Here is a 16,048-nt window from a genome sequence, read left to right as displayed (position 1 = left end):
TGGCCAAAACAGTTTTTTGTTACTATTAGACTCTATAACTAACATCTACAAGTTCACATAGAGAAAACAGTAAATTAAAACATCATTCTTTTATCTGCTTTGAAGAAAAAAATTTGTAAGAAGTTTACGGCATAGGTCATACACATTTTAAATAAAAAATTTCTTTCCTTATAAAATACTTTCTAAATTTCTCCACATTATACTGTTTCTATTCACATTATTCTTGAAAAACAAGTTAGCATTCTTAATTCTACATCTACCAGAATATTAATTTAGATAGACATTTTTCCATATTAAATTAGTAGGTTATTACGTCTAAAATACCTGGGAAGAAAAATTTCAAGAAACAATTCCCATTTCTAAATACTTATTGTGAGGCAAAAATAAATTCTAAACAATACCAACTTAAATTTGGCAGAAAAGGGAAAAAGAATTACAGTTATTTAAAAGTCAACTGATATACTTTCAAGAAAACTTGGTGAAGGAATTATCAGAATGATTATTAAAAGCAGTTGTACATTAAAAAAATTTTAAAAACCCACTTGATTAGCCATAGTAGAAATCAACATAAATTCTAACAAGGAATGTGTATCATTCAAAAGGGATAAAAGGCACTTACTTTTCCCTCATCGCTTTGGCATTTTTATCATTAACAACTCCAATTGGTTTGGAAAGATCTCGAAATACTGCTGGGTCATTAAGGTCCAACTCTTCTGAAGTATAATCTTGTAAAATCCAGGGAAACTAAAAGAGCCACATTTTGCAATTTAGACATTCCTTCCTAGAGAACTTACATCTTCATATCTAATATGAAATGCTTATTTATGGACAAGAATGACAGTCCTTAACAACACCTTTTCCCTGTTGCAAAAGTTTATTATAATATTTAGCTCCATAACCACCAGAGGTATTATTTTAATTCCTCTGTAATCATTCAATAAAGTAAATGAAAAAGGTTTTATTAAGTACACTTTATGTTTATACAGTTTTTGAAAATAGCAAATATATAAAGAGAAAAACAGCTTTATATCATTTTTAAAAATAAAAAATATTTATGATGTGAATACATATTTCTGTGTATTATAAAATTGAAAGACAATTCCATATTTATAAAGTTTATATAAAACTTACCACAGGATACTGCGCAAGGTCATTATAGGTTCGTCCTGCCATTGTATTTAATTGAATGAGGTAGTCAAAATTTGATATCTCTCTGTTTACCCATTTCTACAAAGCATCAAAACCAAATTAATCTATATCCCTTAGAATCAGTAACATAATTACTAACATACTTACATAATTACTAAGATAACTAACACAATCTTTTCTTCCCATTATCTCTATCATTTTTTTAAAGATTTATTTTTTTTAAAAGCTTTATATATTTATACAAGAGCTGTGGTACAGGCCAGAGGCGTGGGAGGGTGAGAGGATTCACCAGAGACAGAGTGGGGAGCAGAACAGGCAGACGGACCTAAAGCACTGCTGAGGGGAGCAGTGGAAGAGGCAGGAGAGGTCTGCCATGCCATGTGGTTATCTCCCTAGTCAGCAGGGAATCGAACTCGCGCTGCAGAGGCTGCAGAGCTTCACAGTGCTACACTCAATCCGCTGCACCACCAGGGAGGCCCTAAAGATTTATTTTTATTTATTTATGAATACAGGAACTGGGGTCCAGGCCAGAGGTGTGGGGGAGGGGATGAGAGGATTCACCAGAGACAGAATGAGGAGCAGAACAGGTGGATCTACTGGAATACACTGCTGAGGGGAGCAGCGGGTGAGAGAGGAAAGGTCTGCTGTGCCATGTGGGTTAGCTCCCTGGCCTGGGATCGAACTCACACCGCAGTGGCCGGTGATAGCTTGATAGTGCTAACTTTAACCTCTGTGCCACCAGGGAGTCCCTGTTTTCTGATAAAAGGAACAGGACTTTTATATTTTTTATTTATTAATTTTTTTTTTGTGGGACCCTCACCGGTGGCCGGGGATTGAAGTGGAGCTGCTAAGGCAGCGGGCAACCTCACAACCCAGTGCTCAACCGCTGAGCCACCAGGGGAGGCCCGGAACAGGATTTTTAAAAAAGGTGAATAAGAATGTAAAATCCATGTTTTTATTAAGTTCCCTTCCTTTTAAAAATTGGTCTCTAGATATAAAGAACAGAAAATTCAATGTATGTATTATACTACAGTCAGAAAGGTATTTATATAAATTCTTCACTTGACTACCTTAAAAATTTTAATTCTAGGGCCTCCCTGGTGGCACAGGCCATTGAGCGCCACACTGTGAGACTGTTAGCAGCCTCTGCAGTGCCGGTTCGATCCCGGCCAGCCGGCGAGAATCCCACATGGCAAGCAGACCTCTCCTGTCTCACCCATTGCTCCCCTCAGCAGTGCATTTCGTCAGTCTGCCTGTTCTGTTCCCTGCTCTGTCTCTGGTGAATACTCTCACCCTCCCACACGTCTGGCCTGTACCCCAGTTCTTGTATAAAAATAAAAAATAAATCTTTAAAAAAAAATTTAATTCTAAAAAGACAGTCCAACTTTGAAAATTGTTATAGTTTGAAATCTTCATAAGTGTACATATTTAACAAGTTATCTTAATGTACTGACATGATCTATAAATTTTAAACATTATGTTAACTATCCTCAGAGAACTGCCTTTGTAGTGCAACAGTATATGAGGTTTTGTTACACTACAAACAAAATTTTCTGAAAAAAGACATAATCATAATTTTCTTTTAATCACCTTATTGTAACCAGTCTTAATTACTGTACACACTGCAGGTATTCTCAAAAAATCAGCTGACAAATTAACATTCACCTTTACGTATAAACATACATTAAACAAAAGATATATACTTATGGTGAGAAATGAATCTTGATGTATAGATTTCATAGAAAGCCCACTCAGAAATAATTGTTAACTAACTCTTCAGTGCCCAGTTAAGGAATTAGTATGTAATAAATAAAGTTTATTTCACAGAAAACAAGTAATACATTTCATCAAGTAAAGCTTATACCACAGGCTATAGGACAGAAATGCTGAAGGGTTTTGAACAAAAGCAATGCTTCAGATTAAGATTAATGCATAATTAGGAGAAAAGAGATAGCCAGCAAGCAGAGATGCTAACTAAGAGATTACTATCAGTCCGAGAAAGGAAAACACAATGGCCCTCCCTTGGGGTTGGCAGTTCAAACTCAAGAGATGGGATATAGATGATGATAAAACACACAAGAACGTTAATTAGCTTTGCCTGATAGAAGAATTGGTGATTTTTTTTTTTTGGTCTCTCTTCATGGTGATTTTTGTGTTTTCCTGTTTTTGCCTCACATTATTCTTTTAAAAGAGAAAATTACCGAGAAAGAAGAAATAGTAAGATAAACACATGGACGAAATGATACGGGAGTTTGGGGGATATGGTCTGATGAATATGAAGGAAACAAGAAGAGTCAAAGGTAATTCAAATGATTGATTTGAATGGAAGAATAGAAGCTGTAATAATCACAAGAAAGAAGTTTTACTTTTAAGTGAAAGTACAAGATATAAAATGAATACAGAAACAATGATGTTAAAAATCTCCTACCTGTGTCAGGCCTGACGCTTTGAATAACTCCTGTGGTGACCTAGTTCCATAACTATTTGGAGAATGAAGGGACAAGAGTCTACTATATACTTTGTTTCTGACCTGTAAGAAAAACACGTTATAATTTTAAAACTGATGAAAACAAACGAGGACTATAGCTTTTCTAACAGCTTTATTGAGATCAAATTCATACGCCATAAAATGGTGGGGTATTTTTGTATACTCAGAATTATGCAACTATAAATCAACGTTATCTAACATTAGAACATTTTCATCATCACAGAAAGATACTTAATACTGTCCCACTATCACTCTCCAATTCCTATTCTATCCTAACCCTTGAAAACTTAAAATCTACTTTTTACCCTCTATGGATTTGCATATTTTTGACATTTCATATAAAAATGGGATAACAGTTTTTAACTTCTCTATTACACTAGGCTTAAAGAAGTCAAGCCATGTGTTTTTTTTTTTTAGAAAGTTATTCCACATTATATACTGATCATCAGACACTGCATAAGAAAACTAGCTTAATGGGCCTCCCCTGGTGGCACAGGCGGTTGAGCGCAGTGCTGTGAAGCTGTTCGCAGCCTCTGCAGCGCTGGTTCGATCCTGGCCGGCCCGTGAGGGTACCACATGGCATGGCAGACCTCTCCTGTCACGCCCACTGCTACCCTCAGCAGTGTATTTCAGTCAGTCTGCCTGTTCTGTTCCCCGCTCTGTCTCTGGTGAATCCTCTCACCCTCCCACGAATCTGGCCTGTACCCCGGTTCTTGTGTAAATAAATAAATAAAAATCTTTAAAAAAAAAAAAGAAAAGAAAAAGAAAACTAGCTTAAAGCTAATTGACTACTTATATTGGGAAATCGACTGATTCACTGAGTCTCAATTATGGATTAAATATAATCTCTATCCTTACAGTTTTATGAATTATTCAGGGTAACACAAATGTCAAGTAATAAAATTCATCTTTGAACTTCAGTTTCCTCAGCTATAAAAAAAAGAAAAATACAATTTGGAATTTACCATATCTACTCTAAGGTTGCTATGAAGGTTAGATGTTATTTATAAGGTTGTTTAAAGACTCTAAGATATATAGATGTACTATATTCAAGAGCAAATGATCTTGAATACACATGCTTTATATTTTTCTATGGCAGAAAATTTAGTGTTAATAGTAAAGAAGTATCCTTTTGTAAAAAAGAGGAAAATATTCTTTAAACATTTAAATCAAATCATCTATCTATAAGTAAAACTGGATTTCATGAATGAACAGAAATTTAGTTATTGTCTATGCTAATTCAGGTCATTTAAGTAGCAGACACCAAGACAGAATTGAATATGCAAGCATTTCATTAGGAGAGACAAGTGAGAAAAAATTGAGTGAGGTAAAAAATTGAGTGGGGGGAGTTGTCAGTGGGTAATGCATATTTTACCCCAAGTGAATGACAGAGGGTAGGAAGGTTAAAGGCAAGTGTTCTGAATGAAGTTCCAAAGGTTTAATACATACCTCTTTTTTGAAATTAAGAAAGTAGTTGGATTGGTCAACATGAAAAATTTCAAGGGCTGATCTCCTTAAGTTGTAACGCCGCAAGTGAATCTCTCGAACCTGAGAATGAGGCCACTTGAAATCAAAGCCTGCTCCTAAAAACAAAAGAAATCTTGTGACTAAGGTCCCACATAAAGTTACTCACACTATGCAAAAAATATCTACTAGTTCCTGAAAAAAGCAGCACTTAGAAAATTAATAGAGCATTTTATGACTTATGTTTGTAACAATCCCACCTAGCAAAACCTTTAAAACCACCTAGCAAAACCTTTCTTCTCATTAATAACTGATAAACTGAATACTTAACTATTAGACAACAGAAATGATTCCCCCAGAACTCCTCACCATCTTCTTTTTCAATGCTGCCATCATGAAAGTAAATGTGCTGAGTAGTGATTTCCAGTCTGCCAGGAATTATATCAATTATTGTAATGAGTTCACAGTCTTCTGACAACACTAATTTTTCTTTTTGATCTTGTTCTTCTTTCTCATCACTGTAAAAACAAACCAGTCAAACAACTAAAAAGTATATAGCAATATGTCTCACATAAATGTAAAAGGATAACTCAGTGAACTTACAAATCTTATGTCTGTCACTTAGTATCCAAAAAAGAGTATTTAAATTACCTACAACAAATATTCTACCATATATTAAATTACTGAAATACTGTCCAAACATTTTCACTTCGCAAAAACTCAGTTAAAAAAATGTTTTAGATGGTCTCACTCATAGCAGGAATCTAGAAAACTTAAATAAAAGACCAGGAAAAAGAATAACCATAAGAAAGTAAAAATCAAAATCAACAAACAACTATGAACCAGAGACACTCTATGGGGGTTGGGGGCGGGGAAAGGAGGGATTAGGGTCAAAATAAGGGGGTTGTAATTGTATGGGGAATACAAAAATAAAATTAAAATTAAAAAAAATGTTTTACATTTAAAAATTTTACATTAAATTTTTAAAATTCTTTAAAAACAAAACAAAACACCCATCACCATCTATTATACCCCTTCCACCTTGCTTCCACCACTCTCCCTTCACCTTTCATAACCTTAGTTCAGTTTTCAATGACAATTAGTTTATTTTTTTGTCTGTTTTGTCTATTCATCCATTTGATTTCCTTATATTGCATGTTTTTATATTTTAAGTATATTTGACCAATTAATACAGAATATGGTCAATCACTGGCAGAGGGTAGTTCATACATGCAGTAATACTAGTATCATTTTAGTTATATTTTGGGAGACATGAATTAACCTAGGGAATATGTAAATTTGTGAATAAAGGACTGCATGGTTAGTGGTGTTTCATAAATAATTATGAGAAGTACTAATTATGATTGATTCTTAAACTGTAAAGTGAGATTTTTCAAGAGCAACTAAAAGTAGAGCATCATCATCATAGCATCCCTGACAATGGAAAAGGAGATACATAATACAAAAAGCTGCTATTGCCATATTTAAAGTGAAGTCATCTGTATTAAGACAGTTAACATTATAATATTGATAATACTAATGGAAACAGGACAATCTTTTGGTGGTCTGGGTGATTTTTGACTGCCAGGAATACAAACCACCATTATTCAAGTAAATCCTGGAAGCCAGCTACTCCCAGATCCCAGACATTTCTTAACTGTCTCATTTCTAGGATAGAAATGACTAAATTTAATTTTGTTTCAATACATACCCATGAAGAAGCTCAGTATCACCAAGCTAACTGGAATACTGTAAACCTTTACTCAAAGCAGTGATTTTTTTTTTAAGTTAAATATAAGGGACATTTTCTTAAACAGTGAAATTCTAACATTTATAGTAATGAACTGGAGAATTAACCCTATGCACTCTGCTGTCCCCTCTCAGGGGACATTGGTAGCCAATGTCCAGAATGGTTGGTAGTGCAAAAGGTTAAATAACCTACAAGAGTTAATAGTCTAAAGGATACTAATAATCTAAGAAAGAAAGAGCTTTGGCTATTCAGTTAAAAAATGAATGAGACTGGTATCAACTGCATTCACTACAGACTGAAGAAAGAAAATGAAATTCCAATTAAAAGGCTATCTAAATAATCTACTAAAAATACATCCCTATAGACTATCCTTACCCAGTTTCCTGAAAACAATCAAGGAAGCCCTTAAAAATTATTAAAATTTACATGAGCAAATATCCTGCTTATGCCAAAGAAGTATAATACTTAACCAGATCATTTTGCAATATTAAAATAAATGCCAAAAAGATATATATCAAGTGTAGCTTATAATTCCAACAAAATGAGACTGAAAGCAAATCATATTTTTATTATATGTCTATGTAATTCTTGGCTGAATGTGAGTTTTATAAACACAGAAAGTCAGGGCAGATATATAAATCACAAATTTTGACTGTATACCCTAATCCACACACAGATCCACTGGCAAAGAGTGGTAGTCTTTCTGGATCATGAGTTTTATTTATTTATTTTTAATTCTTTTTTTTTTTAAGATTTTATTTATTTATTTATACAAGCACTGGGTACAGTCAGAAGCATGGGAAGGTGAGAGAATTCACCAGAGCCAAAGCGGGAAGCAGAATAGCCAGACTGATGGAAGTACTCTGCTGAGGGGAGCAGCGGGCGGCAGGAGAGGTCTGCGCACTATGCGGGACCCTCACCAGCAGCCGGGGATTGAACGGGCGCTGCTGAGGCTGCAGGCAGCTTTGCAGCCCAGCGCTCAACTGCTGAGCCAACAGGGAGGCCCTGGATCATGAGTTTAAATTAATCATTGCTAACTACCAACCCATGCTGACCCAGATGCAACTTGTAGTGGTCAAGTTTTATAAACAATAATAAAACAGAGGGCCTCCCTGGTGGCACAAATGGTTAAGTCTCAGCATTATGAAGCTTTCTGCAGCCACTGCAACATGAGATCGATCCCTGGCTGGCCAGGGAGGTGACCCACATAGTACAGCAGACCTCTCCTATCTCGCACGCTGCTCCCCTCAGCAGTATATGTCAGTCAATCTGCCTGTTCTGTTCCCCACTCTGGTGAATCCTCTCACCCCCCACACCTCTGGCCTGTACCACAGTTCTTGTATGCATAAATAAATAAATCCTTTTTTAAAAAAAGGATTACCATGCAGTCATAAAGGAATGAAAATGCTGCTACATACTGGAAGGATGAACTATGAAAACATTATACTGAATGAAAGTAAGTCAGATATAAAATGTCACATGCTATAGAAAATCTATGGAATATAGAAAATAGGCAAGATTATAGACAGAAAGATTAGTGGTTGTCAGGGAATAGGGGAAGGGGAAATTGGAAGTGACTACTAAAAGGTGTATGATTTCCTTTTGGGGTAATTAAAATGTTCTGAAATTAGTGGTGAAGTCTGCCATTCTGAGAATAAACTAAAACCTAAACTACTGGAAGGTTATGGATGTTAGATACCTGCTTAAAAACAAGTTATCTAAAAACATGTGCAAAAACAGTGGAATGAATTATATACTTTAAACTTGTAAATTATGCTAAATGAATCTCACTTTTCAGGAAATATACTTCAATTTTTAACAAAAAGTAGTCATAAATGAAGGCATAAATGCTCCACAGACAGCAAAGACTGAGAAATAGTGGCTATCAGAGCTTTCTTATAAGAAATAACAAAGTTAAGTCCTTCAGGTTGAAAGGAAAAGACACCAGATAGTATACTTGAATGTATACAAAGTATATGGCAATGATACAAGCAAATATGAAAGAAAGTACAGTTATTTTTTTTCTTTTATTTACTGATTTAAAGATAAGCTCATAGAAGTAACTATTATACTGTTATTGGGCTTAAAACATATGAAGGTCTAAGGTCTAATATCATGACAATAAAAAAAAAGATTCAGAAATGAATATACTTTTATATTTGCTTGTAAGTTTTTAAATTACAAATTCAAAAATCAAAGAAATATATATAGATTATTTAGGCCATATATTTCTTCTTAAGGGTTTTGGCAAATTGTGTCAAATTTATAGCATAAAGTTGTTAGTTTTTCTTTTTAATTATTTAAATATATGTAGTGTTAGTTGCTATTTCATTCCTGATATTGGTAATATATGTTATCTTTATTAATCTGGCTGGAGGTTTACGATTTTATTGCCTTCTTTGCTTTTTAGCTAGCTTTTATTTGATATTTCTTTTTGTTTTTTGGTTACCTCTTTAATAGATTTTTTTAATATAATTTCTTCCTTCTGCATTTATATGTAATTTGTACTTTTTTCTCTAAATACAGCTTTAATTCATCCTATAATTTGATGTTATATTTTCATTATCACTCAGTTAAAAATATTTTCTAAAAGAAAAAATACCGGGTGGTCTCATTCATACCAAGAATTTAGAAAACCTAAATAAGAGACCAGGAAAAAGACTAATCAATACAAAGTAAAAATCAAAATCAACAAGCAACCATAAGCCAGAGACACACTAATTGGGGGGACACACTAATTGAGGGAGGGACGGGGAAAGGAAGGATTAGAGTCAAAATAAGGGGGGGGTGCAATTGTATGGGGAATATAACCAAAATGAAAATGCATACATTGTGCAAAGATGAAAAAAGATGTAAGAATTATATAAAATATTTAAATAAAAAATATTTTCTAATTTCAAGGTTCAGTTCCAAGTTATTCCAGTCAAAGAAGCCTTCCTCAATTATCTCAGTAAATACTGGTAGATTCCTAACAGTTGAACAGCAATAACTGTGGTCTCTGGAAACAGTGTTAGAATTTCAAGAAAATATCCTCCACAATTTTATAGTCTCACCTCCCAGTATACAAAATAATTTCAAAGTCTTTCAAATACATACTTATTTGCTTTGGTTATTTCCTCTTCAGGAAGGTCTAATTTATCTTCCTCCATATCACTAACTTTTACTTGTTTCACTACTTCCAAAAGCAAAGAATCACTGGAAGGCTGTGAGTGTTGAACACCTGCTCAAAAACAAAATATTCAAAAATATGCTCAAAAATAAAAAAGTAAGTATCTATTACATACAAAGTAAAATTAATCCTCTTATAGTACATCTGTAATTTCTGACTTAATTACATGATGATGTATAACATATGTGTGTGTATATATGATATGTGTGTGTATACATGTGCAGTAGATATATGATGTATATATACAGGGTCTGTATGTACATGCACAAATACACACACACACACAATAGTAAAACCATGAGGACAACCAGGAAGAGCATAAATAAAAGGCAAGATGCAGAAGATGGATCTGGGGACACCTTCCTTTAAAAGGTGAACTGGAAGAGGCCTCCCTGGTGGCGCAGTGGGTTAAGCATCACACTATGAAGCAATTCGCAGCCTCTGCACGAATTCGATCCCTGGCTGGCCAGGAAGCAAAACACATGGCGCAGCAGACCTCTCCTGACTTGCCTGTTGCTCCCCTCAGTAGTGTACTTCGGTCAATCTGTCTGGTCTGTTCCCCACTATGTCTCTGGTGAATCCTCTCGCACCCCCTGCATCTCTGGCCTGTACCCCAGCTCTTGTATGCATAAATAATTTTTTTTTTTTAAAAGGTGAACTGGGGAAAGGCTCTACGAAAACAAATTAACGATTGGTAAGACAAGTAGGAAGTTAAGCAGCAGTGCTAAGAAAAAAATTAAATTTATGGAGAATAACTATCAAATGCTTCAGAGACCATGAAAGCTGTATAAAAACTAATAATGAGTTTGTATTTGGTAACGAGAAGAGAGTATTTCAATGGACTATGGTGAAAGAATTTTAGTGTGTAAGTGGTAGGTGTGGTGTGGTAACATACATCTGAAGGATGTGATACAATATAGCTCAAAAAATGAGAAAAATGAAACCAAATATTTACATGATACAATACCTTTAGATAAAGGTATTGGTTTACTTAAGATATTAGGATCCAGCATTCTTTAAGAACAAATCATAAAGAAATGGCCTAAAGGATTGTTGCAAATTCTAAATATGTTTAACATTTGCCTCAGTTTGGTAAAAAGCTAAGGGAAGAGAGCCAAAATTTTTCCACTGTATCATAATAGATACAATGTCAATGTATTTCACACTAACTGCAGTATAATTAAATGATTTTAAATTATGTTTTTCTTTGAAAAATTGCAATCAATTGAAATATAAGGTTATCTTAGAATTAGGCTAAAACTAACAACATTTAACATATGCAGCCATTCAAATAGCAATTATATCACTCTTCTTTTATGATAAGCAATTTTTGAAACAATTAATGAAAATAACCAATCCCATCATTACTCTCACAAAGATTTAAACACTGAAACTCACCTAGATTATCTCTCAAAGCGCTAGCTTCATTGTGGGATTTGAAGTTATAATTCGGTACCAATTTAAGTCTCATGCGGGAATAATTTTCCACATTAGCTAGTTTCCAGTGAATTGCATGTTGTTTCCTACCAATATTCACAAGTAAATAAGTAAAATTAAGTAGCTTAAAAGTACAAATTTTGGCTGAATGAAATAGAGTAAGAAAGTATCAGAAACATTACATTTGTTAGCATCCACGTCAGGAAAACATGCACATTCATTATCTCATTTAACCTTAACAACTCTTAGAGAAAACCAGTATAAGTATGCATAGCTATAGTTAAGATATGAGGAATTTAACACAGGCTAAATTATTTGCCCAATATGCCATGTGGTTTACAGATAACAGAAATAAGATATGAACATAAATCTCTAGACTTACAGCTTGGTATCATTACTTTTACACTATTAAATGAAAGTCCTAAGTAGCTACACAAAAGATTATTACAAGTAAAGTTTTCAAAATAAAATAATAATTTTACTACAAAGAAAATATAATTGTAAAAAAAAAAGAAAATATAATTGTAAATGTTTCAAAGATCTAAACATATGAACTAAAATTCTAAGAAGAAAAGGAGAGGTAAATTTCCATGACTTTGGATTTAGATATGCTTCTTTAGATATGACATCAAAACCAATAGCAACAAAAAAGAAATAGATAAAATTAGACTTCAAAATCAAATACCTTGTACATGAAAGACTTTCAAGAAAGTTAAAAGACAAGCTAATTTTTACAAATTGTATCTCTGATAAGATATTAAGATATTGAGAATATAAAAAGAATTTTTACAACTCAACCACAAAGTAAAAAAAAACTAACTTAAAAATGGGCACAGGACTTGAATAGCTATTTCTCCAAAAAAGATATACAAATAGCTAAGAAGTATATGAAAAGATGTTCAATGTCATCAGTCATGAGGGAAATGCAAACAAAAATCTTAAGATACAACTTTCCACCTACCCACTAGAATGGTAGTGATAAATAAATCAGAAAATAACAAATATTGGTAACATTGTGGGAAAACTGTAACCATCAAACATTTGTTGATGGGAATGTAAAATGATGCAGCAACTATGGGAAACAGTTTTGCAATTCCTCATAATTAAATTAATTAAACACATAATCACATTACCTAGCTATTCTGCTGGCCAGTGTATACTCAAGATAATTAAAAATAGGTGTGTATATACAGGGGCATACATTTATTTATATATATATAAATTCTATATATTTATTCAGCAAAACAGAACAGATTTACGATGAGTAAATAAACCATAACATATTCAAATACACAGTATTACTAACTCTGGCTCAAAGAGGCAATGTCAGGAAGACAGAAGTAAATTGATTCAAGACTTAAACTGTATCACAGGGGAAAAAGAAAGGAAAAACTCCAGGTTGAATAACGTATAAACATAAAGTTCTCAAAATATCTCAAACCTGTAATTAACAAAAACAATCAAATCAATTAAAAGCAATTCTTTTGAAATACAACATTGAAAATACTGGATTCGGGAGGCTATTAGCTCAAAAAGTTCAAGATCAGAATACTAAAAATAAAACAGTACTTTTTAAATGATCTACTCCTACCTTTCAGCCCAAGGTCCCCTCTCACATGTAAGATAGAGCTTTATTGCTTTCCAGTGTCTCAGAGTCACCAAGTGTTGACTGCTAAGTTGTTTAAGCATATTGTTGTACCTCAAGTTCTCTTGACGTGCTTTTCGATTAAATGGCACCACAAAAAATTCCTGAAATAGAATCAATAATAGCGCCAAATCATACACTTACAGATACATTTAAATTTTAATGTCATACTTTAAAGACTTTGATCAAATGAAATCACAATGTTAACAAGTCTCCCTCTTCCCTCACTGGTAGCTCCTTCTGTCGCGACATGTGCTACTAGTCTGCTCTCTTTGTAGGGACATGGTACTGCTTTCATGATATTACAACAGAGACTCCTGTGCACCCCAAGGTTGATAATGTGCAAAAATTATCAGTGGTAGATAGTGAATAGATATTTGGTGGTGGCTGGATGAGAAACTGTAACCTTAGAATCTATACAATGTTGTAAACTGTTACCTCAACAAAAGAAAAAGGAAATGATTTTGTTTTCTCTTCAAATCAAGCATCCTGTTGTTCAAATAAACTGATTTAAAATGAAAAAGAGAAAGAAATGGGAAACACGATTTGCTTTTTCCATTGGAATATTTTAATGAAGTATGTGTGTCTAGCTATAATGTATTTATATTTAAAAAAACCAACAATAAACATATATAAAACTTCCAAAATATAAAATAGTTCAACACAGGATTTTTAAACTCAGAATTATTAACCTTCTATTATCAAGGGAAATGCTTTTCTTTTACGATCTTAAGCTCTTTCAGGCATCTGGAATGAGGCCAAAGTTTAAATACAGCAGAAGAAAGAGAAACTACATTCTACACTACTATTAATAGATTTTAAAGACTAAAGATATTTTATTTTTTATGTATGAGAGTGCTTTATTATTTTTAGTATTATTGCCTTAAAACAATTGTATAATACTACACGTGATATCCTATATTTTCCATCCTATACCTGTAACACTATCTCATTTAATTATTGAATGGGATTCCCTTTTATTGGTTTATTCTGATTTATTCTTTTAATCTGTTATTGATGTATGGTTGAGTTGATTTGACTACAAATGTGTAATGAAAAGCAGGATGTACATATTTGCATTTGTAGTTATTAATGTCTCAGTTCTAAAATCATCTTTTATACTCCATTGTGATGCTTACAGAATAGCTTCTGCCACTGCCAGAAATACAGTTTTTTCTTAGCTCCTTTGTTGGCTCCACCCAAAGGAACAATGGGGGTTGGGAGGGGTAGGAGGAGACTGGAGGCAGGTGGGGTGAGGTGGTATGGGTTTCTTTCCGTTCTTACTGTTCCCTCAATGCCATCCTGCAGCCTCCATGGCAGCAGTAGATGTTCAGTTTCCACTTCTCTCTCAAAGGATTAGCTTATTCTCCCTTTGTCCCCCTCAGTCACCCCTCCAGATGGCCCTTCCTCAGGTGAGTAAAGACTAAAGAAATTTATAGAGGCAAATCACTCACAATGAAAAATTTCATCACCTAGACTGCTTCTCCATGAACAGCATCACAGATAGCAAATAAATTTACATACTTATTCCAGTTTTCAGGATGAAATAAACCCTGATAATAGGTTCTATCAAAATAAAACTCAAAGCTCTGAACTTAAAGTTCCATGTTTTGCAGAGACAAGTGGTAAGACAGACTTACCAAAATCATACATACATACATACACACACATAATATATACACACATATGTATATTTGGTTAAAGCTTTATCTTTATTGTAAGTAGTATAAACATCCCTAGAGTCACATTTTTGTAACTATATCATAGGATAACTTCCCTGTGATGAGTGGAATTTCTAGTAATAGTGCTCATCATACATACTATTATAATGTCCTTGTCGAAGTTCTACTCATTTCAATTCTAACACTTTGTAACTTTACTCCCGATAGAAAAAAGAAAAAAAGAATCTGAGGATATCTTTATATACATAGTCTTCCAAACTGAAATTGATGTTTACTCTCAGGGAGCTAATCAGTACTAAGCGTCTCAGTAATGTTTTGAACATTAGATAGACTGTACCCCAAAGTACTGATTTCCCACAAGTCTAGTAAAAATTACAATATCAGTAACAATAGCAGCTGCAAATAGTTGAATGCTATTTATCTGGCACTATATTACACTTTTAATCTTAAACTTTATGATGAAAATTGTCATCATTTTGCTTTAACACAGGAAAAATATATTCCAAAATACTGAGGGGATTGATTACATGTTTCTTTTTATAACTATCTTATGGAATACATATTTTTATATGGTGTTTGTTTCATCTGTTTTATAAGTTTGTTTTTTTTAAAAGATTTTTTATTCTGTGTGTGTGCGCGCACGCGCGTGTGCGTGTATGCGTGTGTGCAGAAGAAATGAGGTGTAGGCCAGAGGTGGGTGAGTGAAAGGATTCACCAGAGACAGAGTAGGGAGCAGAACAGGCGGATCTACTGAAATACACTACTGAGGAGAGCAGTAGTTCTCATTTATCTCTAGTCTGAGCACTTTCATCGTAAATAGATGTTTACATTTTGCCAAATGCATTTTCTGCATCTAGTGATAGTATCATGTAGTTTTCCTGATAAACCTATTAATATGGTCCATCTTACTAGTTCTCAAACGTTGAACCAAAGATTCAAAGGCTGAACATCACCTGTTTGTAATTCAGTATTTTTTATATACCACTGACTTGGCTTTGCATCTATGTTCCTGAGGATATTGATCTGTAGTTTTTAATGTATTATTTTTAATAGTTTCATTAAAATGATTTGGGAAGTGATGCTGTTTTTCAATGTTCTATAGAAACTGTGAGAAAATGGTATAATTTCTCCATTAAAGGTTGGGTAAATTTTGCTAGTAAAAATACCTAGGCATGGAATTTTCCCTTTTGGAAGGTTTTAACTATACATTCAATTTCTTCAATAGAAGACTTATTGACTTTACTACTTTCTTGATATTACTTAA

The 16,048-nt window shown here is 33.6% G+C and overlaps 1 protein-coding gene across 1 annotated transcript in view; it reads right to left on the bottom strand.

Annotated features, from left to right (window-relative positions):
• The window catches only part of NBEAL1 (neurobeachin like 1), a gene marked incomplete at both ends in the record, with an annotated part of 136,851 nt that overhangs the window by 31,680 nt on the left and 89,123 nt on the right, over positions 1-16,048 (bottom strand). The window contains 8 exons of the mRNA XM_084230112.1: positions 620-744; positions 1,132-1,227; positions 3,578-3,679; positions 5,087-5,220; positions 5,471-5,619; positions 9,948-10,071; positions 11,419-11,543; positions 13,049-13,206. Coding sequence (XP_084086238.1) covers positions 620-744; positions 1,132-1,227; positions 3,578-3,679; positions 5,087-5,220; positions 5,471-5,619; positions 9,948-10,071; positions 11,419-11,543; positions 13,049-13,206 — 1,013 coding nt within the window. The remainder of the gene's footprint in view (positions 1-619; positions 745-1,131; positions 1,228-3,577; positions 3,680-5,086; positions 5,221-5,470; positions 5,620-9,947; positions 10,072-11,418; positions 11,544-13,048; positions 13,207-16,048) is intronic.

The sequence above is a fragment of the Talpa europaea genome (assembly GCF_964194135.1).
Source record: "Talpa europaea genome assembly, chromosome: 1".
In the NCBI taxonomy this organism is placed as follows: Eukaryota; Metazoa; Chordata; class Mammalia; order Eulipotyphla; family Talpidae; genus Talpa; species Talpa europaea.
This window is presented reverse-complemented; position numbering and strand designations above follow the sequence as displayed.